The sequence below is a fragment of the Eumetopias jubatus genome, unplaced genomic scaffold (assembly GCF_037043125.1).
Source record: "Eumetopias jubatus isolate StellerSeaLion01/CBP00866 unplaced genomic scaffold, mEumJub1_p1.0 scaffold_16, whole genome shotgun sequence".
Lineage (NCBI taxonomy): Eukaryota > Metazoa > Chordata > Mammalia > Carnivora > Otariidae > Eumetopias > Eumetopias jubatus.
The window spans coordinates 74,606,469-74,632,114 of NW_028274822.1; the positions used below are offsets into that span (position 1 = coordinate 74,606,469).

General features: G+C 47.7%; 1 protein-coding gene across 4 annotated transcripts in view; it reads right to left on the reverse strand.

The window, feature by feature from the left end:
- Positions 1-3,170: 3,170 nt before the first annotated feature.
- Positions 3,171-25,646, reverse strand: part of GRK3 (G protein-coupled receptor kinase 3) — a 127,288-nt gene continuing 104,812 nt past the window's right edge. For 3 of the 4 annotated variants that reach the window (XM_028124674.2, XM_088019752.1, XM_028124675.2), the window contains 8 exons: positions 24,054-24,120; positions 23,198-23,298; positions 20,260-20,326; positions 19,120-19,215; positions 15,847-16,009; positions 13,411-13,547; positions 10,320-10,433; positions 3,171-9,262 (listed from right to left, as the gene is read on the reverse strand). In XM_028124674.2, the coding sequence (XP_027980475.2) occupies positions 9,101-9,262; positions 10,320-10,433; positions 13,411-13,547; positions 15,847-16,009; positions 19,120-19,215; positions 20,260-20,326; positions 23,198-23,298; positions 24,054-24,120 (907 nt within the window). In that variant the 3' untranslated portion in view covers positions 3,171-9,100. The remainder of the gene's footprint in view (positions 9,263-10,319; positions 10,434-13,410; positions 13,548-15,846; positions 16,010-19,119; positions 19,216-20,259; positions 20,327-23,197; positions 23,299-24,053; positions 24,121-25,646) is intronic. The other variant, XR_003612517.2, reaches the window with a different exon arrangement.

The window sequence follows — 25,646 nt, forward strand, 5'->3', positions numbered from 1 at the left end:
TCTCTGACATTCAATGACAAAAGGACACCAGCTCTGAAAATTCCCCGAGCAGATGGAACCAGTCCAGCCACACAAAGGTCCATTCAGCCCGCTTTGCGAGACCAAACTGACCTGCATCACCTCTGGGTCACGCCTCTGGCAAAGTTTCCCACAGTGGATATGGGACAACCTCTGACCAACACCTCATCATCCAAGGAAATTGCAACACGATCAGTCTTCTGTAAATCAGGAAAATCAGTCTCTTAGCCTTGAGGTTTTATCTTCCCGGGGTGCACATGCACGAGGTTCCTTTTCTATGTTCCAGTTCTTAGATTTAGCGTTTTTTTTTCCCCAGCTCGATAGGACAAAGCATCCGGTGCACCCCCTTCCACCGGCGTACCATCCCCACTCACCTCTGCTGCAAATGTGAACACTGTAAGCCCCCCTCTCTTTGAACCAGGGGTTTCTCTGTTCCACCTACCACCACCGATTCCCATCAGTGACCACGGCCAACCGGGCAGTGGGTGATCCAGCCCCCGCACCCCATGTCAGCACCTGCGGCCCAACACTGCAGACTGCTTTCCCCGGGGGGAAGCGGATTCTGAGATAGAATGTAATGAACAGAACTTATATTAAAGATTTCTCTTGGTATCTACGCCTATGGAAGGATGGAGAAGGAATCAGGATCGGACAGAGGGAAATGTCTAGCTGTGACGAGGGCCCCCAAACAGCCTGTGGCAACCCCACTGTGACCCCTAGAGCTAGTTTGTTCTCGAATTGGGACCAAGATGGCCAGTGCTTTGTACCTCGGCGTGGACCAGTCACTGGATGTGGGCACCCGGGCAAGGGTGTGACATCGGGCAAGGCAGCGCTCTGTAGCTAAGGCATCCCCGAAGGGGCAGACAGCCGAGGGCCGCCTGAGGACTGCAGCCCTAGCACAGACAAGGCCTTCAGTGAAGGAGGATCTGGACAGCACATGACACTGTCCACCGTAGACTCCCTGGCCAAGGTCATCCAGGACATATTTGGCAAGGTGGAGCGACCCATGACCACATTCAGCACCACTGCTGCTACCTCTGGACACAAGGCTCCCGTGCTCACCCCTGCAGGTGCTGGCCAAAGCCAACCTTGAGGAGAGTGGGAAGTTCACTGGCATGGTGTTTCACGCCCCCACCGCCACTGCGTCTCATGGATCTGATCTGCTGTCTAGAAAAATCTGTCCAATACATCGACATCAAGAACGAAATGAAGCCAGTGTCAGAGGAAGCCCTGGGCCACACAAAGAACGCGTCCCGCTCCTGCGGTTTTATTTTTTTTTTTAAGATTTATTTTATTTTAGTTTTTTAAAGATTTTGTTTATTTATCTGAGAGAGACAGAGCACAAGCAGGGGGAGGGGCCGGGGGAGAGAGAGAAGCAGACTCCCCGCTGAGCAGGGAGCCGGACACAGGGCTCGGTCCCACGACCCTGAGGTCCTGACCTGAGCCGAAACGAGTTGGACGCTTAACCAACTGAGCCACCCAGGCGCCCCCCTCACCCTCTTCACCGCAGAATTTTAACACCTTAATACCATTGTGTCAAGCTCATTTCCTAGCATGACAATGAATTTGGCTACAACAACCACACGGCAGACCTCATGGGTCCACACAGCCTCCCAGGAGTTAAGAGCCCTGGCCACTAACCCTGGCAACAACATTTCACCTTTATGGAGTCCCTGCCCCAACTCTGTCCCCAACACACTGAGAATTTCCCATCGTTTGCACCAGGGGTTCGAAACGGGGTGGTTTTGTTCCCCGCAAGAGGCGTTTGGCAACGTCTGGTGCTATTTTGGGTTGTCCAGACTGGCTGGTGGTGGGTAGGCACTGGCATCTAGTGGGTAGAGGCTGCTCAACATACTACAGGGCACAGGAATGGCCCCACTGTGCCCCCAGAGAAGGACCCAGCCCCAAACGTACTGAGGCCGACAAACTTCCATGCAGTTCCTAGCCCAGGTCCCTGAGGAAGGGGAAGGCCTTGGGCTCTTGGCCTGTCCTCACCCATCTTGCTGCCAGGAAGTCCATGCCGTGCACATCAGGGCCGGACTGGGAAGGAAGGCTGGGAACGAAAGGTTGAGAGGGGAGGGTAGTGGGTATCTATGAGGCGACGCAGAAGAAACCGTGAGATCTGGGGGGCACTTCGTTTTTGCTCGCAAGTCCTGCCTATGCCCCTCACATTTACCCTTCGTGGAAAACCTGGAGGATATTTTGGCTGGAATGGTCTGTCGGGCTCATCTCATCCAACTCCCGTAAATCAGAGGTGAGAAAATGGCAAAGCAAACGGGTTGCCCAGAGAGGCCTGCTGGGAGTGGGGTGCCCAGCACTAGCCCCTCCTTCCAGGCCCCGAGGAGGAACAGGCTTCCAGCAGCTCTGGGGAGCAGCTCTTGGTTATGTGGCGCATCCGACCACGGGCTCCTCTCCGTGGCCACCCGCTAGCTGCCCACGGAGCTGCCCGCCCGCTCCGTAGCCCGGCCTCCTGTCAACTCTGTTAAACAGTTTTCGAATTGGCAAACACACGTACGTTCCAGGGAAACCAAATAGCTACGTGAGTTGATCCTGCCTTCCTTCTTTCCTGAACCAGCACCACACAGGAGGGGCTTCCAGCTCCAGGACAGGAAATAGCCAGCCTACCCTCGACCTGCGGGCCCCCAAGTGGGCAGCTGGGGTCCTGGGGCCACCACCTCCTTGGATTTCTGGTTTAAACTGACATGCACTCCGGGGTCTCTCAGCTCGTCTCCGTGGGAGCAGGAATGGAGAGTGAAGGGTCTGCACTTCCCGGAGGGACTCCAAGGTCACCCTGGGAGTATGCTGGGGGGCCGGGTGTAGTCTAGACTAACTGGGGAGGAGATGGACGCCCTCCTGGGTCTCCCCGTGGCCCACCTGTCACAGGCTCTTTCCCCACAACATGTCTCGCACGAGGCACAGGCAGTTGGGTCTCCAAACCCCGGAGCCTGTGAAGCAGGCTGTGCTCCAACAATGCACAAAATCCGCAGGAATGCAGATCAGCGGTCCCCTTCCCCTTTATAAAATCAGCCTCCGCGGGGATCATCCTCAAAGCCAGGATTCTTTAAAAGGCGTCACTTCCTGATGCTTAGCAGCTTGATGAAGAGATTAATTAGCAGAGGGGGGGATGGTGGGGAACAGTACACCGAAATAGGTATCTTTGTACAGAGCCTTTTTATTGAGATTTTTTATATAAGCAATTTATCAACACAGGAAACCAGCCTTGCTGCTCCAAAATAGCCGTGTAAGGCGGTGATAGCAAATGACAGCACGTGCCCGCACAGGGCGGGTGACTGCAGGCGTGGAGCAGCGTCCCCCGTGGGCGAGGACTTCAAACGTGCACTAGTAAGCGGATACCGAGGGAGGGCTATACAGCCCCACTGGCACAATCAGTGCGAAGCGAGATCAAAACAAATGATAATTTCATAGGTTAACAATATCTAGATTGACAGTATCTAATTCACCCGCTTCACCCTGTTGGGCAACGCACAACAGAAAACGGATTTCTTCAAGGGCGTGACGCTTGGCCAAGCGAAGATGTGGCCACGCCGACGGCTACCCAGCGAGGAAGACAGGCAGAGAGAAATGTCAGCGTGCGGAGGGACCCCCTCTCCCAGGGGACTGGTCATTCCAGCTCATGGAAATCCTTAAGGGTCCGTCCGCTCGGAAGTAAGACCTCTGGCAAAGGTTTAATCACGGACGAGGGCATTTGCCTTTACGACCCCATATTCCAAACCATCTTGCAACAGCAATGCGGTTGGGGGCGCCAGGAAGTCATGTTCAAAGGCCCTCCTCCTGGAAGCGGGGTTTTTAAACACGGCTGGCCCCCTGTAACCAGCGCTGAGGACTGACCTCCCATTTAGTACTCGATACCTCAGGCGCAACAGCCGAATCTCGGGGCGATGGCAAGATGGGGTGCAGGGATTTGGCACAATCGGGAGTAGGAAATGATGCTCTACGGGCAGCTCTCGGGTCCAGGGGGAGAATGATCCAGAGGGATGTCTACCTGCCCTGTTGGCTTAGTCGGGGCCGTGGCTTTAAAACTGACATCAAGAGGCAATCCCACCGAAATGTGTTACTGAGATTCTTTTAGAATGCAGCCAGTCTGGGAGCAAGCGTCTGGGGGTACCAGTCAACAAGCAGGAGGCCTTCTGAAGAGGTAGATGAAAGCAGTATTTCATGACAAGTGTGCTGTCAGACGTTGCCCAGGAAGTGCACACGCCTCTCGGCACAGACCCGAGGACAAGCTTTTGTTGCAAACGGTCCATGGCAGTGAGGGGGGATGTTCGCCCCACATGGCTGTGTGCATTATTTCCGCTTCATTTTACGAAGCACAGAAAGGGCTGCCGTTTCTTTAAATAACAAACTCTACAAATAAAAAGGAGCAGAAAGAAGGAATGTTTCTGACGAAAACAAACATTAAGGATTCAATAAATAATATAAAATGCTTTTGTGCTAAAATAGAACTCTGTTTTTTAATATATATATATGTAGTTCGGCAATCTTTACGTTACTCAGAAAAAGCCAAATCTATTGTAATTAGTTAAAACATAGAAAAATACGATTTCACAATAGAACTTAAAAAATGGCCAGTGTTTAGCTTATAAACCACATATAATATATACACCATGGGACATAATCAACTGAGACACAGGGAATTAAATTTCAAGTCCTTTTGTAATTATGAGTGCACGGTTAGAAATAGTTCTCCATTCCCTACCCTTACATGAAAGACGTTTTATATTAGACAGAATAAAATATGGAAGCAGAGTTACCAGTTTTCAGAGATAATTTTGAGATTGTGGTATTGGAAAGTTTACTATAAGAATGTGAGTTGCTAAAACTTTAAAACACAGTTTTTGTTCCTGTAAGTTTTTCATGAAATGCATGTACTGTTAACTCATTTTCTGGAGTGAGTATGTGTGTGTTTCAATAAAGGTAATTTAACATTTGGGGTGCTGCATTTACCAATCGATGCTTCCCTGGCCACGTCCGTGAGTGGCCAGGCATCGGGCACCATGGGGAGGGCATCCCTGTCCCTTGGCAATAAAAGACCAGGTCTGTTAGTCTTTGAGGGTGAAAGAAATCTCAAGCCCATTACAATGTGAGGGAATCGTATTATTCCAGAGTTCAGCTTTCATTAGTTCAACAGGAAAAGAACTCTTCTTAAAATGTGGCCTGGGTCAAAAGAAAAAAAAATTCATATTCGTATGAATTTAACTAATTGATGAATTCAAATCTCTGGAGTCAACCTTTCATGGAAGGGAAAATCATGTTAGATCTTTAGGGAAAAATGTTTTCGAAATTTCAACTATTAAAGCTCACTCTGGAAGTGGGCACGGATTAAACAGCAAGCCGGGTGTTGCTATTCTGGGAAGCCTTCTTGCGGTTCCAATGGACGTGTGACAAAGGTCTGTGGCAGCCACAGGGCCCTGCAGGTGGCCACTCAGCCCCCGCGCCTGGCCCTCCCAGTGGCTGTGAGGCACGCACAGATGGGGGGTTAGCTCTGGGTGCCAGGCGCCTTCCTGGAGGGTGCTGGAGGGCATGCAGGGCCGTGATGGACAGCTGATGGCCTATTCCTAAGTCCAGTGGCTCCATAATCGAAAATAAAGTGACCATGTCTCACAATCATTACTATTCAACTCCTGTTGTAAGGAGGGAAAGAATCAGCCAACCCTAACTCAGTCATTTCCTTGGTGCTTGGTGTAAAGGGAGTGATTTTTTTTTTTTTTACTCGCAAGTTAAGGCCTTCCTTCCTTTGCCCCATTTCTACCACTGTCCTTGCATGGGAGACACCCACTCCACCCGCCCTACAGCCCACGGCCCCCCCAGCCACCACCTGTCCCAGACTCCAGTGAAGCCCATCTCCTCTCTGGGCACAAATGTCGTCAGTCCTCAGGCGTGCCGAGGAGGTAATTCATCAGGCGTCTCCGAATGACCCAGAAGCACTTCCCTGAACAAAATCACTGAGAAAAAAAAAATCAACGTACGATAAGTGCTACAGAATCAGTCTTCTCTTATCCCAGCACATTTCAAAGTACCTTTCATAGATTTACATCATGTGAAAAAGAGTCCGACTTCGAGAATCTTTCCTCTTGATGTGAAAAATCAATTCCATCGACAAGTCATGCTGTATCAAATTGGCCCAACTACAAATTCCGAGTGAAATTTTTCAGATCATCAGAGAAAGACCACCCTTTGATCTTTTTCATGGAGTTAAAGCTCGCTGTCAATGGGTAAAGGATGTTCTGTAATGGCCAGTGAGGGCCTCAAAACAATTGTTTCTGGTATCCATATGGCATATTTCAAATCGCACGTCAAGCTAGGTCTTGCTTCAGATGGTTGTGTGTTGTTACAGGCTTTCCTGAGCAGGATGCTTGCTTTCCTCCACATCTGGCGCCTCTATAATTCTGAAACTGTCATGTCTGTGGATTGGCCAATCAGAGGCATGAGAAGCGTAACATGTGCATTAGCAGTAAAACAGCTGATTTCTAGAAGTTTTGTTGAAAAATCATACTTAAACACGATGCAGAAGGGAAAAAGCCCGACTCCCAATGCCATGAAGGGGCAAATGCACTGGACAGAATATTTTCGCTTAGAAAAATAACCTTGGATTCACTAAAGTTTTTAATTTCTTCCATATACATTGTAGAGCAGCTTAAAGTCATCTTTATTTTTAGACTTTGCTTTATTAATTCCCTTGATTTATGAAGTCAAGACATTATAACTTTATAAAAATAATACCAACTTTATCTTCCGTGTGCTGAATTTTGTCCTTTCTCATGGTCTACACGTTGAAGGGTCAACCATCTAGGAACGAGGTGACACCCTTAAAACTTTCTGCAACAGATCTCTAGCACAGTCGCCTTCTTTGGCCTCGCAGGCACGAGGTGCTGGCCCAGAAGGGTCCCGGAGGCGTCTTCCGTGTGGCCGCGGAGACGCTAGCCCTATCAGACGGCTTCGGGGACAAGTGCAGGTAGCAGACTCGCCAGACGAGACCCCAGCACTTGAAATTAGGCTTGGGACAAAAGTGCTCTCAGAATATTTCCCAATTCCTGTTTCCTTTCCAAAGGACAGATTAACCTCCGGTTCTACTCCAAAGACGGTATCTTTCAAAGCGCTATGGGTTGGCGTGGCTAATGCCCTGGGTGGGATATGGGAGAGGCTAAGCTCAGACCCTGAAGGAGTCTGCGTCGTTCTCAACAGGAGGGTCTTGGCTCTGTCCGGCAGAGGCTTGGGGCACAGCAATTCTCGACCTGTAAGTGCTCAGCAGTGGGAGCCTGCGATGAGGCTGAGGACAGCAGTGACAGTGGTCATTAACCACAGCCGCAAGGCAGCTCACCCTTTAGGAGGAACATCTATTTTTCTGCTGCTAGTGGTTTTTTTTTTTGTAAAAAAACAGAAGTGAACACCATTCTTCCTGGCTCAAAAGGGAAGGCATGTAAAGAGTGCCTCCATCCTCCCCTACTGGAAAGAGCAGAGTAGAACATGCGCGCTGATTTAAACCCCAACTGGTAGTTGAGATGGATAGTGGACCTCCACATTTCTTTTCCAAAGTGACCCCTAAGAAATAAAAAACTCTCAGCAATCATCTTCCAAACTCTCAAAATATAATTTCATTAAGAAGTACTCACTTTCCCAATGAACACAGTGCACGGAGATCTGGAATCACTAAAAATATCGAGGGCAGGATGCAGATAATGATGATGTTATTTATACTGTTAGTAGTTAGCTTAGAAACACACAACAAGATTGCACTAAGAATAAGACAAATATGTGGACTTCAAAAATTATTGTTATTATTTTCAGTCTGGTGACAGGACTTCACTGGGAAACACACTGTTCATATAGCCCAGCACAGCCCAGCATTTATTTGGGGCGTGAAAAGGGCACAGAACGCATCGTGGGGGAACCGTGGGGGAGAAGAGAAGCCCCTGGGATTAGGCAACAAGCCTTCCCGCCCCACTGCTGTCACCGCGTGGGACGACCCACCCGGGGCCAAGTACCATTCACTAATGACGGGTGAAGGCTGACACGGAAGTCAACAAACACAGTTAACTCATTTCAACACATTCATTCTTCAGCATTCTTTTGTCAATAAAATTCATTTTAAATTATACTACAATGTGAAACAGAGGAATTCTTTCCTTCCTTTACACATCCATTACGGATATGTGTTCCGAGGGCAGGCAGAAGGAACCAGAATGACCCTGTCCTATAACTGCTTATTGTTGGAGCCCAAGACAGACTCACCCCCAAGCGTCCGTGCACACCCAGACACGTGAAAGTGCGATTTATTTGAAGATTTTTGAAAACCGCTGTTGCCCTGAAAGTTAAAACCCCACTGCCTGTCCTTCGGAATCCCTGTGAAGCCTTCCAATGGTCCACTGTTGAACGCCGTCAGTCATGAGCGACTCCCAAGTCCTCTGAGGGCACGCTCCCTCTGTTCCCTGTCAGAGGCAGGCAGGTACCTGGGTGGTGCCGCACACCTGGCGGGAAGGGCAAGCTTCTCAGAAAGCATCTTCAGCTCACCAGGCGGGGCATCAAGAAGTCGGTCGGTGCTGAAGTGCACGGCAGAAACGTGTGCTGACCCCCAGGAGCGTGGAGCAGACACGTGTGAGCCCAGCAGAGGACAGAGGGCAGCGCTCTGGCCATCTGGCACCCGCCGCTGCAGAGGGCTGCACTCCGTCTTGGCAAGTCTAAGATATGTTTGCTATCAGACATACAAATTGAAGTGATAAGGAGGAATCATTTCAAGTTCTAGGTTCACGTCTACCCAAACGGGTGTGTAAGAAAGGGAAAGAACTTTCGTTTGTTTCTTCAGTAGTTTTGAGCGTGGACAGATGTCATGCGCAGGAGGCACTCAGAAGGGCAGGGAGGCCGGCCTGGGCCGGACCACGGTCACAGCTCCTATTAGGAGCACCTTGGCGTCCTGGGTCGTCCCAGCCGTGGAAGGGCCCCAGGGACAAGTGGACCGAACCTCTGACCCCCGGACTTCTCCAAAAGACTCCCTCTCAAGGGCGGAAAACCCCCGGTACAGGCTTCCTCGAGGCCCCGTCTCCCCAGGACCCTCCTGTCCCGGGTGTCAGAGGCCATTGCTATTCCTGTGACAGAGGGGAGGCTTGGAGAGCTCAACCACGCTGGACCGGGACTTGTTGAGGAACTTGGGGGCACGGCGCAGGAGTCGCTGAGCCTCCATAAATGTCTCAGTCAGCTCCTTCTTCCACTGCACAAACTCAGGGTCGCTCTGCACAGAAACACAAAGGGAGAAGTTGCAACGGGCGCGCCTGGCTGGCCAGATGTGGTGCCTCTGGTAATGACCCCACCACACTGCTTTCCAGCACGCAGTGCTCTGCTGAACTGTGGGCCACGTGGGGAGCAGGGCCAGGCTGGCAAGCCCTTCAGGGGACCCCCTGAGCCCCACCCTGAGAAGCACTGCCTGTGATTCGTTCAGAGATCACCTCCAATTTCTGATTTCTAAAACAGCTCAAGTCTATACAGTAATGCCTAAGGAGGAGTTCTGGCTGATGAGCAAGCACCTCACGTGTGCAATGGAGGGATGCTTATTAAACACACATCTTGGTTATCTACTACTGGTCTGTCTCTCTAAATATGCATGCACACACACACACCCACACACACTCCCCCCACCCATGTCCCCCACACCCTTATACAAACCCCCACCCACATAGACACAACACATCCTACACACACACACCCATGCACATCCACATGCCCCCCACACACATACTCCCCTCACCCACATGCACACCCACACCCTACACACACACCCCCACCCACATGGACACACACACATCCTATACACACCCACACCCTACATACCCCCCCCCACACACACACACACCAGTACCCCAGAGGAATTAAATGTGGGCTACAATAGAACTTTGGAGTCAGAAAGATGGCATGTCCCCTGAGAGAAGTCACTTTGGTATCTTGTGTTTATTTATTTAGACATGCAAGCCCCAACCTCGAACATGTTGAAAGAGAAGAACTGGGAGACTAGCTAAAAGGCCCCTGCTGAATACTGATCAGAGTTCCCAGATAGGGCAGTCAGATTATTCCACGTACCACCTCTCCTGCCATTTTCTGACATTTGATCCTGTAACAGTAACGGTTAATTTGCTGAGACCCTTGTGCCCTGGGGCTTTCCTGCTACCTAAGCTACAAAGCACAGATTCAAGAAGCTGCTCCATACCCAGGCAGCTGTGTTTGCAGGAGACGCACACAGTTGCTCGAACTTTCGCTCATGGGGAAAAAGTATTTTAAAAACCTGAAAAACTCACCTCACATTGCAAGACAAATTGCTTGCCTCCTTTTATCCTCAACAAAATGCACTTTTTGTCTTTAATCTGAGTTTCTTCCACAGACAGAATCTGTTCCATTGTCAGTAAATTTTGCTAGCCATAAAAAAAAAAAAAATGATACATTACTTCACATTATCTCCCGATTTCCTAAGTTGAAGTAATAAATAATCCAGAAAACTATCAGCTTAGGAAAAGTTAAAAAAAAAAATCAGCCTTTCCCTTTCTTTGATGATGTTCTAGAAGAGTGGGGGAATGGCTAGGAAGGGACATGCACAGAATTCAAATGATGGCATCTGAAGGAAACGGCGAAGGACGGACGGTCTCTGTAAGCCAAGAGCACAGCTGTTCCCGCGACACAGAATCCACTTGTGAATGGTTGTGACTCGCACGTGTCCCTTCTGTGCCGCACGCTCCCCTCAGTGCTATCGACCGAGTTGGGAGGGAACAGCGAAGTGCTGTACAAGGTACATGAGCCGATGGGGTGCGACCGAGTGCCTGACACGGCAGCTCGGGAAAGGTCTGGCCATGTTGGCTGGCGAGCTAAGGATATTTCGAAAGGATGATATCAAAAGGATGTTATAAATACAGGCGACATCCTTCAAAGATGGTCACGCCAGGTTTAGAACATGATTGCTTGTGGTGAGTGCTATAGTGTCGTGAGTACCTTACCATTTTATGTTTTTTTGGATACTCTAGGACTCCTAAATGAAAAGCACCACCATCATAAATGCTCATTTTTCTGTTTCCTGATTTATACCTATGAATCCATCCATCCATATACACTAGGCAGCTCTCAAACAGAACATCGAATGCTGACTTTTAAAACCAAGCTACCGGGGCGCCTGGGTGGCTCAGTCATTGGGCGTCTGCCTTCGGCTCAGGTCATGATCCCAGGGTCCTGGGATAGAGCCCTGCACTGGGCTCCCTGCTCGGTGGGAGGCCTGCTTCTCCCTCTCCCACTCCCTCTGCTTGTGCTCTCGCTGTCAAATAAATAAATAAAATCTTTAAAAAAAGAAAAAAAACCAAGCTACCTTACTGCATCCGATGTTTAAAAAAAAGGAAGATTTTCTAAGTTTTCAAATATCCGGAAAAGCGAGATTAACTTTCTTTCAATGCACACCACAGTGACTGTCCAGTGGTTCCACTTTTTTTTTTTTTTTTAAGATTTTATTTATTTATTTGACAGAGAGAGACACAGCGAGAGAGGGAACACAAGCAGGGGGAGTGGGAGAGGGAGAAGCAGACTTCCTGCAGAGCAAGGAGCCTGACGTGGGGCTCGATCCCAGGTCCCTGGGATCATGACCTGAGCCAAAGGCAGATGCTTAACGACTGAGCCATCCAGGCGCCCCTGTGTGGTTCCACTTCTACAGGGATTTTTTTTCCCCGTAAATACAGTACAGTTCGGTAAATGTATTTTTTCTTCTCCTTGTGATTTTTTTTTGAAGATTTTATTTATTTATTTGACAGAGAGAGACACAGCGAGAGAGGGAACACAAGCAGGGGGAGTGGGAGAGGGAGAAGCAGGCCCCCCGTGGAGCAGGGAGCGCGGTGTGGGGCTCGACCCCAGGACCCTGGGATCATGACCCGAGCCGAATGCAGTCGCTCAACCAACTGAGCCACCCAGGTGCCCTGGAAATATTATATATTCTATAATAATAATAATATATATGGATTATAATTTGTGTGTTGAGTTCATATATTTATAAAATACAATATATAGTATATAATATTACACATTATATTATATAATACCAGCACCTGAGTTACAACTCAGGATCCCCAAAGAGACTTATTAATAGCAATTCAGAGCCTAGATGCATTAGTTTGAGGAAATGACTCCCATGGCACTAGCAATGGTGAGAAGTCTTATTTATCTGAAAAGAATGTGCTGTGCAGTAGCAATCACTCATAATTGAATAGCAACTTTACCAATGGGGATTTATGATTTTTATTTATTTATTTTCAAGGATTTTATTTACTTATTTGAGAGAGGGAGAGAGCATGCAAGTGGGGGGAAGGAGCAGAGGGGACAGCAGACTCCGCACTGAGTGTGAAGCCCGACATGGGGCTCGATCCCACAACCCTGAGATCATGACCCCGAGCCGAAACCAAGAGTTGGACACTTAACCGACTGAGCCACCCAGGCGCCCCTTTACCAATGGGGATTTAAAAAACACATTCCAAAATCGAACAAACAAGATTAGAGGTTATTACTTTCTACACTTCTCACCACCGGACAACTGATGGGCAGTATTCTGACACATCTAAGACATCAACTGTGTTTTTGACATTTGGGACCCACTGCCCTGCTTCCTTGGCCCCAGAGGACTAGCCATTCCGTCCCCAAGAGCAGAAGTATGCCTTCTGCTTGGGTGGCCACCTCTGGATGAGCCCTCCACTCCCCACACAGCAGGTACTGAATAAAGGCTACCTGCCTGGCTTCGAGGGACAGTGTGGATTCGAAATGTCTTCTTACCTTGTTCACAAACACTGGCCCTTGAGAAAGGACCTGAGGGGGCAGTGGTATCTTCCTGCCCATGCTATGGACATTACTTAAACTCTTCCAACAAAGCGGAGACCAAAGGAAGCGTTTGGCGACCTCAGCTCTGGGCCCAGCATCACTTAGCTCATTTCATTTGAGCCTGACCGGGGGGAGGGGGGGCATGTGAAGGGGAGACTGAGCACAGGCAGACCCACAACTGTCGTGCTGTGTCGTGGACGCCAGACCTTCTTCTCTGAGTCCTGGATTCAATCGCCTCTGTCTGACTCCAACGTCCTGGATTTGTTTTTTTGTTTTTTTGTTTTTTTTATCTCTTTTGATCTCCCCGACTACTCTCCAGCCTCCTTCAAACCTGTTTTGACCTCACATTCTATTTTCAGATGTTACAAAATCCTTCTTTGACTCTAAGTTTAAAAGTTAGAGTTTGAACACCAAAATCTCATGTGCACGAGTTTAAATAGATACCCAGAGCTTAGCGGGCTATTTTAGAAGACACGCCAGCCATCCCAATGAGCCATGTGACACTGAGGACCCTGCAAGTCTGTGCTGGGTGGGCCACTCTGGACTTACCCGGGACTCTCCCTCTCCTCTCCATTCAAGTCTGTTTGGAAAGAGGTAAAAATACCGACGCTGCCACTGAGTCAGGAACGGGTTCCCCAGCTTCAGCATGTACCCGTGCATGATACAGTCCTTTCCCAGTGCGTAATCTGAGCAATATAAAAGAACCGCAAATTAAATGGGCTCGGACACAGACGGTCTATGTTCTTTTCAGAAACAAACAAAAAAGAATGACACACTCTTTGGAAAAATCAAATTTCTATGAATGGAGGACATTATGCAAATCCTTACCTCAGTTTTGAGACCCAGGTGAGCTGGGGATCGAAAGAACAGGTCTCCGCTAACCATACTGAGTGGCTGTTTCTCAATATTCGGATACATTCCGTGATGTTCCCTCATCACTCAGAGAGGGCAGAGGTTTGTTCCCAAACTATTTTTTCATTATGTGTAATAACAAGAATTGGAGAGTAGAGAGGAATTCAATTCAGGCTATGCCCAAAGTACCTTTGCCTTTATGGGGGACTGGGGTTCTCCACTCAATCCCATAAATAATAGTAAGGGGCTTACCAAGCAGCCAAGGTAACATAAGCCTCAAAACTGTTTATTCCTTAAGGCTATATTTATCCCTCAAATATATGGTTACCTAGACAGACTGAGCTAATTCGCACTCATGTTGAGTCCCGATCATATTGTTAGAGTGACGTACTCTTTTTTTTTTTAAGGTTAATTTTGAGTGAATGCCTCTGCTTTCTTTCTTTAAAGGCTTTGGAGACCGTGCTAAAAATCATTTATTCACTCCTTCTCTCATTCATTCCACAGCTATTCAGGGAATGCCTGGTGTTGGGCATGTTCTGGGCGCTCTGGATTTGGCAGTGCTACATGGCAAGAGACAGAACTCTCGCCCTCAGAAAGCTAATGTTCTAATAGGAGACCCAGACGGTAAACAGATAAGCAATACCCACACTGTCCCGCATACAGGAGGGAAAAGAACCAAGGAGGGAGGGGACAGGTGATCGGGCGGGCTCCCCAGAGTTGTCATTTTAATGCAAAAGTGTTTACACGGCTTAAGTATATGGAAGGTAGAAGCCTTGCAGGTTTACCTCAGAGACCTAAGCCTAGACTGTATTGTTCTGTAAGGTGACTCCTGAGATCTTCAACCAAGAGCCCAGTGATGTCCAAATCAATCATTTAAACATGAAGATAAATTCATTAACTTGCTAGATGCTCTAACTGCAGCTCTAATTAAAAGGATACGCTTCGGTAAGGTCACTAAGGTATACTTATTTTTTTCTAGGTCCAATTTGTCAAGATTCTAGTGACATCATGGCCCTCCCCGGAGCAAGCTACTATTGACGTAAAAAAGTAATTTCTCGTGTAAAATTTGCTACAGCCAACAGTCCAGAGTGATGTCAATGGACATGCTGTCTAAGGCACAGCTTAGAAATGAAGCCCCTCTCCCTGCAGAATGGAGGTGAGAACAGTTGCGGGGCCACGCTGTTCCCTTGGGGTACTCAGGCAGCTTTTACGTAAGGAGGAAGCCACCCGGGCGCAGGCACATGTTTCTGAGCAGGTAATAAATGCTACTGGGAAATGAGAAATGATGGGCACGACCGACCAGCCTGCATCAAGCTGCCCCCATTCAAGTAACTTATTCACAAAGGAACTGGTTCTGGTTGGTCACTCTTATCATATAACAACCTCAGAAAATTCTTTGCATAGACGTAAAGTGAATAACAGCATCGTCCTCAACCACAGTACACTTAAATATCCAAGATCCATTAAAATTTTAGGAAAATCGAGGGCGACAACATTTGGTGAATCAAGAATGGCCGACTGGTTTAACACCGGATGTTACACGCTCCACTTTGGAAATCCCAACAGGGCACTCACATGTTGTAAATAAAAATGTGGTCTGGCAATTCCTTAATGCTGTTTGTAAAATAAATGTCATTCTATCCATTTATAGCTCTGGACAAGGGACACGCATGCTAAGTTCCTCACCAGAGCCAACTACCACATACTTTGCAGGGCCCAGTGAAAAATGAACATGCAGGCCCCTTATTGAAACATGATTAAGAATGTCAAGACAGTGACAGCGAGCGTTGAACCCAGTGGGGTGCCCTAGGAGGTGGCCCAGGTCACATGCCCATGAAGCCGGGCCTGCTCCCGGCACGGTAATATTCAGGCTTCAAGGAAGACACTCGCCAACTGGCTCTAGATGCTCCGAGGTCAGAGGACACACTGCTGCTGACCACCTCAATTTACATGTTGACCGAAGACTTTGAAATATTACACTGAGCTTTTCCAAGCCACATACCACTAGTTAGGGCATCCCCCCTGCCACCCCTGGAAAGTACTTTATGACCCAAATACTTTCCCGGCTTTACAAGACATTTTTAAAAAAATTCATTGCATTGAAAATATTTTGAGACACCCTGGCTATTTTACCTTCTTCGTGTCCAAGCTGCTTATTTTTAGCTCTCTTTCTGGCCTCGATTTTATCCGTGTCCGCATTCACTGCATCATAAACTGTTTCTGCCACTTCCTGCTGCCAGCGCTCCGAGATCAGCAAGGGGAAGTTCTTGTAGAGATCTTGGTCGCAATCAAGAAGCTTATTATTTTAAGAGATCAAGATAGTTATGATTTAACATACTTAGCAAGGCAACAGATTCAGAAGTACCCCAACCATAGGCGGGAAGATAACAGGACAACGGCACACAACCCTTCAGAGACGGCTCGGTCGCTGTCACAAACGTCGGCTACTGATAACCAAGCAGCCAGGCTCCGCCAATGCACCCGCGGTCGGCACCTCACATCCAGTCCCACGTCAGGGAAGATGCAGCCCGTTCTCTCATACCATCTTCGTTACATTTTCGCCAATGAAAAACTAACCCGTACAGGGCTTTATTTAAAGTACAAAAGGATCCAACAACAAAATAGAATGTCAAGGATGGCGAGGAGACTCTATTTGCAAAAGTAGGAAATTATATCCTGTACTTTGAGAAACAATTAAAAGGGAGAAAGTAGGAGGGTTTTCTCACCACCCTCGATTCATCTGAACAGTGAGATGAGAAGAAGGGAGAGGAGGCTGAATTTTCCATTCATTCCATGAACCTTCCAACCCTCCACGAACCCAGGGTAACAGCGCGATCAAATGCGCAACCACGGCGCTCGGGAGACATGGCGGTTTTAGGCAGCTTCGCCTTTAAGAGGCACTGGGGTAAAAATTACACTTAATGATAGCATTTGTCTTCCAAACTACTACTCAAAATCCTCCATTCCTCCCCCTGAGCTTAGAGGCCACACTCTGAAAATGAGCAAAGAGAAGGATTTTATGCCTCTGAGCTACATGCAGAAAGGTGAGTGATCTCACTGAAAGAAAGGAACACATCTGTCATTCAAAAGCACAGATCTCTTCAGAAACTTGATTTGCTTGCTCCTCTGCCTGAGAGATAAGTACTGGATAGATAATTAGAACAAGCAAGTTATTTACAAGAAAAAGAGCAAGAAGAGGCACTTGTCCTCAAGACTTCAGCAAATCGATGAAACACGGAGGGTTCTCCAACTACCCTTAGTGACCTGTTATGACCATGTGTTGATTTTAGGATCGCTCTGATTCTCAGAGCCTTCCTTTCCTCTTTTGGCTTCCTTCAGAAGCCCAGGCTGAGCCCAGAGCTGAAATCCTCAGTGGCTCAGAGCATGAATGCTGGGGGCGCGTGCCCAGCGGCGCGTGAATGTGCGTGTGTGTGTCTGTTTGTGTGTGGGGTGGGGTGGGGTGCTAGTGCACCAGGCCACAGGGTCACCCTGTGACCCGGGATGGATTCTGAAGGGTTTGCCAAAAGTAAAAACACTCCTTTCCAAAGCAGTTGCTCGGAAAGGGCCAACTCTGCTTTGTATACAAACCGTTCTGCTTCCTAGAATTTCAGAGAGCCTTGACTTTTTAGGACTTGGCAAAAGTTGTTAAAAATGAATAAAACAAAGAAGAAAATTTGTACTTATCTGAGGTGCACTTTTTTGTTGTTTTTGTTGTTTTTTAAAGAACAGTGTATAATTTGGGCTGCTTTTTTTAAAGGTAAAGAATACCTGGTTTCCTAAGAGGCAGACCCTCCAGCGGGACAAGGCTGTCCCAGGCCCCTCATTTCCCGCTGGGCCCCTGGCCACACGCCCCTCCTTGTTCGGAGCATGCTCATCCTCGGCTCTTGGTCATGAAGAATGAAAACCACATTGACAAAACCTCCTAGCTTAAGCATGGAAGACATGCCAGGAGGCTTAAAGCGGCTCTCTCTTCTACCTCACAGAGATCTGGGCGTCAAAACCAGTCACAGGTGACAGAACCAAGGCGCGAGAGGTTACCCGAAGTCACCCAGCAAATAAGGGCAGATTTGAGCCCAGTCTGTCTGACTCCAGAGCCGTGATTATGGTTTACAAAATTTAAAGTATGAGAAATCTCTTTTTAACATCAAAAATATCTGTGGGCTCCCACATCACAGCCGTTTCATTTTTAGCACCCTTTCGTGGACGGTAGTACCTCTGCTGACAAAATTCTATTGTGACAACAGTAATCCTTTGAAGCGACATTGTGAATGGTCTTTGCCCAGAGCAGGGCTGCACAGCAGTACTTACACACCTGCCACGGGCTGTCTCTCCAGGCTGCAAACCACGCCTGGGGGCGCGCACATCGCAGCACTGGACGCACCACGGCCCCTGGGGGAGCCACTGCGCCAGACCACAGAAGTGGCCTTGGCCCTCTCCACCTCTTCTTTGCCTCAGCTTCCCGTCCTGGGAAGCGGGTCCTGGGAGCACCCCGATCGCCCCTCCTTCCTGACACCGCCAGTTCCAACCAGCTGCCATTCCTCGAGTCCCACTGTGCCTGGTCTCCTGCTGCTTCCCTCCTCCCCAGCCGCTCACCCACCACTTCTGTCTCCAGGCCCCGCTGGTTCCAGTTCTGTGTGTCCCTGGCCATGGCTCCTCACAGGTGTGTGTGCCTACAGTGCTGCAGCCTTCTGGAGGGGGAGCTGCCTGGTAGGAAAAGTGAGGGGGGGCTTACACAACCAGGGTATAATGAGGCAGCTGAGAAAGGATGGGGAGGTCCTGGGGGATGCTGAGAAGGTGGGGGGCAGATGTGAGCCCGGCATGTAGTGATACACTCTGACTTAGCAGCCTGAGGAGGATGATTTTCCCTCATGACTCACCGTCTGTAATTATGCCTTGTCTACTGGGAAACATAATGATATGAACAGAAGTTTGAAAAATGCAGAGAATTATATATAAAAAAAAAACCACAGTGATTATTTCACTTTTGATTGACAAATGCAAAATGACTCATGCTGTTTGCTCTTTTCATCCTAACACAGAGAGATCTGAATACGTAAAAGGATTAAGATGACTGGCTCTTTGGCACATGGCAAAGTGTGTTTGCTGTCACACAGTTGTTTTTTCTTTGCCTCATTTAAGTTCGGGTTCTATTCCAATCACAAATATATCCAAATCTGTAAGAAACTGACCACTTACCAGTTGGTCAAACATAAAATGAGTAGTCCACAGAAAGCTTTTATCGTTTCTAATTTAGGCCCTTGACTTCTATATTCTTCAAATATATAGGTATTCACTGGTAAGTTACATTCCACAAGCAGGCCAGTGCTAAGACAATCACTCAGTTTGACAGCCAATAAAAAGTCTCCCCACCCTCCAAAACACCCAGGGTGAACATCACATGTGTACCTTGATGCCCTTGGTATCCTCTTCATCAAATGAGCCAATGTCAAAGGCATCAGCAGCATTGACTTCTCCCCGGGGAGGAATCAAGGGTGGAGGGTACTGGAAGATCCAAAGAAGCATGCTTCAGTTATCAGATCACCTTATGGCCCATCCTGACCTACGGCTCTATAGTGAGAACACTGTGAGTACCAGTGTGCTGCAGGCTGAGCATTCCAGCCGAGCTCTTACACATCACAGCACATCTTTCACAGATGAGCCTGGGCATGGAACAGCCCTAAAAGAAGACCCCAGATTTTAGAGAAACTTCAGGGAGGAAAAAAAAAGATTCACGTCCAAGGTCTTAAAGCATTATTGAATATAATGAAGTCTCAAGACTGCACATCCCGCCAGCTCAACTTTAGGAAAACACCACGTCTCAGACAACAGGGCACCACACTGCACTTGCTGGAGCCTTAATGTGCGGGGAGGCGGGAGGGAGCACTGCACACCCACAGAGGTGCCCAGCCGATGCCAACGAAGCTGGAGCCCACTCTCTGGTTCACAGCGGGCGGGACTAACAGAGCATCATCCCTCCACTGCGGGAGATGATGCAAAAACGAATCCAAGGCTGATCCACATTTAAAAAAGCCCTTTAATTTGGGGTGTTTTCCTGTACTCATGGGAATATAAAAAAAAAATCTTAAAATAAGGGAAGGGATTCTGTTGCTATCCAATCATACCAATCCTTAAGTTGTATGGTGCTGGGTTAGAGAAAGTATATGTAAATTTGTGACCCATGTTTCTCGTACATTTCTATAAAGGTCTTTATGAAAATACAGTCACTGATTGAGACAGGAAGTCAAAAAGATGAGTGAAAGCTAAAAACATCTCAGTTATAGGGACATTTGAATTAGATAACAACTCCGTTTCGGTATTTATTAATGTACACTGCAGATATTTTGAAAACTTTTAAACTAGGGAAACAGAAAAGTCAGCCCAGAGGGAGTTGGCAGCAATGGCAGCCCATGGGTAGAAGAACAAGGGCAGTCTGGGGAGCTGGGGGGCGGGGCTCGGGGCGGGGCCCTGGGGACTGGACCCAGGAAGTGGGGGACAAGACGGAGCATAGAGGTGGTGGTGCCCAGTGTGGGGTTCCAGACAGAGTACCTTCTGTAAGTAGACTTGCTGCCAGTCGATGCCTTTGAAAAAGATGTGTTCCTTTACTTCTTGTGCCCTGTGGAAGAGGCACAAAGGTGGTAAGGGTACGCATGCAAACCTAAGGAGTATTTTCCAAAAACGGTCTCCTAGTAAGAACAGAGGAACGACCATTTTCAGTTCTTTAAGTAAGCAAGTAAAATACGCTTCTTTCAAAGCAACACAGGAAACACTGGATGTTTAGAAATATTGTATGCGGAAGCTAGGAATATTATCCCATATGGTAATTTATCGGGGACACATACTCCAGTTTGAGAGAACCTAGGAGTTGTCACAGACAGATAGATAACACAGGATTCTGTTGCCAGGAGAACAAATTCAAATAAGAAGCAAATTAGAGATCTCCACATTGAGGAGATGTTCAGCAAATGTCTATGAGGCATGTTAGATCAAACGGTAGGCATATGAAGTACCAAATATTAATTCAGAAGCAAGCTACAAATCTAGGAACATAGCCTATGCCAAACCTCCTCATAAACTGAAGAAACAAGTTTTCCTGGAGACCACCCTTAAAGCTCAGTTTCTGCAGAAGAGAAGGGGCTGTATACCAGGAGGAAAGCCTACCGGGGGAAAGCGCATGGTCGCCGTGCCTGCCAGGGACTCTGCCCCAAGGCCTGCCCCGGGTCCCCCAGCCCTGTCTCCTGCGGCAGAGCCCCAAGGGCTGGTTCTTGGCCCCCTTCCTCTGCTATCACTCCTTGGGTAACCTCACTCTGCCAGGCCTTTAAGTGACCCGTACCTGCAGACGAGCTCTCAGATCTGTGTCCCAAGTGCCGACCTCGTCCTGCACACCAGGAGGCCCACCCACCCAGCGCCTACTCGGCATCTCCACTTGATGGGGCGAGAGGTCTGTAGAACTCCTGCATTACTCCCACACCTTGTTGTCTAAGGCCAAAGAGCCAGATCACCCCCAATGCCCCCACTAACCCCTACACTCCACAGCCCACCCCTCGGCAAGTCCTTGGGCTGACTTACTGCCTCCAATCCTCACCGAGATCCAATTCCCAGTGGGGGCGGCAGGGTCTTTGATCATGAAGGGAATGCTAAATGTCCCGCCACCACTGCCACCGTCCAGGTCCCCACCCTGCTCCCTGAATGGCCCTAACTGCCCCCCTGCCCCAGCCTGCCCCCCAGCCACACAGCCCACAGCCCCACCTGCCCCATGTCATGCCCACGTCATCTTTTCAAACCATCTCCCTACACCCCTGCCTAAGATTCTCCAGAGGCCTCCTGTTGCACTTATAGCAAAGTCCAGGGACACGGCCTACAGGACCTGCCTGAGCCCACCACCTCTCTGACCTGCTCTTGACCTCCCTCTCCTGGCTCTCCAGCCTTCTTGCTCTTCTGCATCGTGGAAGCTTAATTCCCCCTCAAAGCCCTACCCTCACTGACCCCTCTGCCTGGGGTCCTTCCCTCTCTCCTCCCAAGGCTGGAGTCTCAATGACAACACTGCCTTATTTATCTCATTCATGCTCTTCTCTCGGTCTGAGGTCATCTTACTTATTGGATCGTTTCTATAATGTCATTCACCCCCAACCAATATAAGCTCCAAGACAGCAGGGCTGTGTCGATCTGTGTGTAACTGCCTCAGCCCCAGCAGTCAGGATGGTGGCTGACACTCAGGGCATGCTCAGTAAGTGTTTACTGAATGAACGAATGAAATCTAAAGCAAAGGGTATCCCTTTGTGTTCTGCATTTGTTCCTTCCCAACAATCACTGAAATGATGGAAGAGGAACACGGAGACATAAATGCACCACAAAGAGGAATGGGGAACCATCAGCAGACAGGATGGGTGTGGATGCAGGAGCCATGATTGCTGGCAGGAAATGGCACAGCTACTGGCCGGGGGACAGAGATGCTGAGCTCCAGGCTCAACGCCGTGTGTGTGGAGTGGGGTGCAGGAGGTGGGAGGGGGACACACGGGCTGAAGACAGCCTGAACTCTTCGTGTACGTGCACGCGTGCACACACCCTACTGTCTTCCTCCATATCCAACCCCCAAATGCCTGCAGCTACGTGTTTATTCTAATGGCGTGGGGGGAACCTCTGAAAGGTTCTGTTTTGAAGAAATTAAGCCTGCTAAAGATTTTAAAAAGCAATCAAAGGAGGGACTAGAGATTTAAGCCCACAGAAAGTAGAACAGAATCAAAGCGAAGATACAGGGAATACACAAGGTCAGAAGCATTGATGACCATTCTAGAAAATCTGACAGCCACCTAAAGGGAGTTCTACGAGCTAACCAAGGAAATGCAGGAGAGGGACTGTCAAATAAAAAAATTAACAGTATTCCCCAAGCTCAAGAAAATAAGCCTCCACAGTACAAGGAACTATCAGTGCCTGACATGAGGAGTGATAACTGGGCTCCATCACCAGCTTTACTGCACACAATAAAGCAATATATCTCCAAAGTTCTGGGGGGAAATCATTATCAATTTAGAATTCTGTATCCAGTCAAAATATCAGTCAAGTTTGAGGATTACAGGAAGGCATTCTCGATATCTAGCAGATAGAAAGCAAGTGTAAGACAGTAGCCTGCCAGTTACTCGTGAGAGAAAACCAGTAAGAACCTGATCAGGATACTGACCTGCCATCACTGCAAACCTAATTAGTAAAACTTCACCAAATGAACTGCGAAATATCGGGATTCATTTCCACCATCAACATGCTCGATTTTTTTAAAGTTAAAAAGTTAGCGACTCCTTCAAGTCATTAATTACAAAACACAAAGGACAGCACACATATTTCCCATGTGATTCCCACCCCCCCTCCCCCCCCCCCGCCGCCCCCGGTCAAGATAGGAGATTTTTAGGGGCTAGGAATGATTTGTGATGTACTGGAACTAACTGTTAGGTGCCCCGGGTGACGATCCTCAAGAGCTAAAATAACAGCCTACCCGCCTCCGTGGCAGCCGAGCCGCTTACTGGCATCTCTCTGGAGCAGGCCTTCTAGGAGGGACCGCAGTTCCGGCGAGAAGGCCTCTGGGAGTTCCACGTTCTGGGGGAGGAAAAAACAAATCGATTTCAAAGATGCCCTCCTGCAAACAGGGCCCTGATGCCCAACCAGACCTAAAGGCCATTTCTTGGAAAAGGACAGTGTTAAAAACTGCAGATTCATCGTGAATTAATATTTACTCTAAAGAAACATGAAACTGTACTAGTCGTTTTCCTTTTTTCTTTTAAGTAATCTCTTTGCCCAACGTGGGGCTTGAACTCACAACCCCAAGATCAAGTTGCACGCCCCACCAACTGAGCCAGCCAGGCAACACAGATTACTAGTCATTTTCAATGCCAATCAATAGTCTGGGGCCAGGTCCAGAGAAACAGGTCTCCCTACTCTTCTGCGCCTCAGCGATTTTTTCCTTTTCTTTGATCTCCTTACTTTAGTTTTTGATTTTCTGGATCTCTTTCTTACTGACGGGTGACAAACCTTGATTTCTGCCTTGGCATCTATTTCCACTAAACTGCCAGTTAGGAATTCTAGGAACTGTATCTCCACTCATTTGTTTTTAAGAAAGCAAATTTTTACACTGGTTGTTAATGGAATGAGACGTGAAAATTATAATGCAAGTAAGAATAGAGTTTTTAGGGGCGCCTGGCTGGCTAAGTCGGTGGGGCATGTGACTCTTGATCTTGGGGTTGTAGGTTCGAGTCCCATGTTGCGGGTAGAGATTACGAAAAAAAATAAAAGAAAAAAAAAAATCTTAAAAAAAAAAAAAACCCACCAAAGCACAGAGTTTTCAATCTCCTTACCACGGTGAGGGTCATTCGGTCTATCTCATGCTTGTCTTTGGTTTTGTGTTGTCTGAAAGGGCTGTGCCTGTGGAAATGAACAGCATCCTGTGACAATGTGGTATCAGGTCACTTTGCGCATGTCCCTGGCTCATATCTGAGTACTCTACCATATTCTGTTACTGTTCATCAAAAACTATAGAAATACAAAAGCCGTACACATTTACCGTGTCCAGAGAAAGGCTGGTGTTGGGGTACATTAGTGTCTGAGGGAGGGGGGTTGCTTATGCTCACTTGAACTGTCTGATCCTCACGTCAGTGAAATCATGGTACTAAAATATGCTTCAGCAAATATATTCCCAGTGATATTTTAAAATATCCTTAAAAAGAAAACAATCAGCCAGCCGGTAGTCATGAAAATGAAGGCCATTTATATAACATTTGTCACGTTAGTGTTTGAGATAATGACTTTCATACAATTTTATCTTTTTTTTTTTTTTTTTTTTAGAAAAATGGATATTAGTTTCTTAAACAACCCAAAGAACTGCGGTGCAACCAAAACACAACCAAGATGAACACGCCTCCCCCACTGGTAACTAGGCGATACCTTCCTTTGATGATAACAGACATAAACGAACCCTGTGTCCTCCAGGCCCTCCAGTTCTGAGAGCTGCTTTCCCGTTTTACTTATGGAGAGCCCCAAATGTAGGAGTCAGCAGACCTGCGTTCAAGGTTGTGACAGGGGTGTTTACCGGCTGCAGGCCAGTCACGGAAACCGTCAGTCTCGATTTCCTCATCAGTCGATGGGCACAAGGCCCCCTACTTCACAGAAATGACGAAGGGAACAGACAGACACCATGTATGCTGGTCGCGGCCAAGACCACAGTGGTGTACAACAGGTATGTGATACAGCAATCATTCGAGAAATTAATAAGGAAGTTATTCCTATTCTTAACCCTATTGTTAAAACCCTGGAGAAGCTGGCTTTTAAAGGAAATCTTATTAAAACAGACTAGTACACATGCCAATTACAAAATCCTGGTCTTATTTAATTTGAAAATTAAAGAAGGGATATATGTACATGATTGAGTTTTCTTATAGCAAAATGTGCCTAAAAAATGGTGAATCCTAGTTTAACTTCTAAGGCGTACATAACATCATCGCAGGCAAGATAATCTATCTATAAAGTGGGTTGGAGAACTGAACACATAAATGAATGTGATTCAGAAAAGAGAACTCATGCTTGTACTACTTACTGCTCCCGCTCTGACCATCCTACTGAATTAGTGAAGGGATGCACTGAAACATCTCTGGGAAGGGATTATTACATTTCAGAGCCTTGATTATTTTAAATATTTTCATGTTCATTCTGTACAAGAGAGGGCACTCTAATGCTTTATTTTCCTTCTTGCCATGCAATGAAATAAAGAGTAATTTCCATCTCTTGAAAGCAGTAATTTGAAAAATAAACTCTAAAACAAGGTGAATGAGTGCCAAGCAAACATGCACTAATCTTCAAACTAGATTTTGATTGGAAATGTTCTGTTCACCCTAATTGTTTCTTAAAAAGAAAAATGTACAATTACTGCATTTAAAAAAGCAAATCGGACAGAA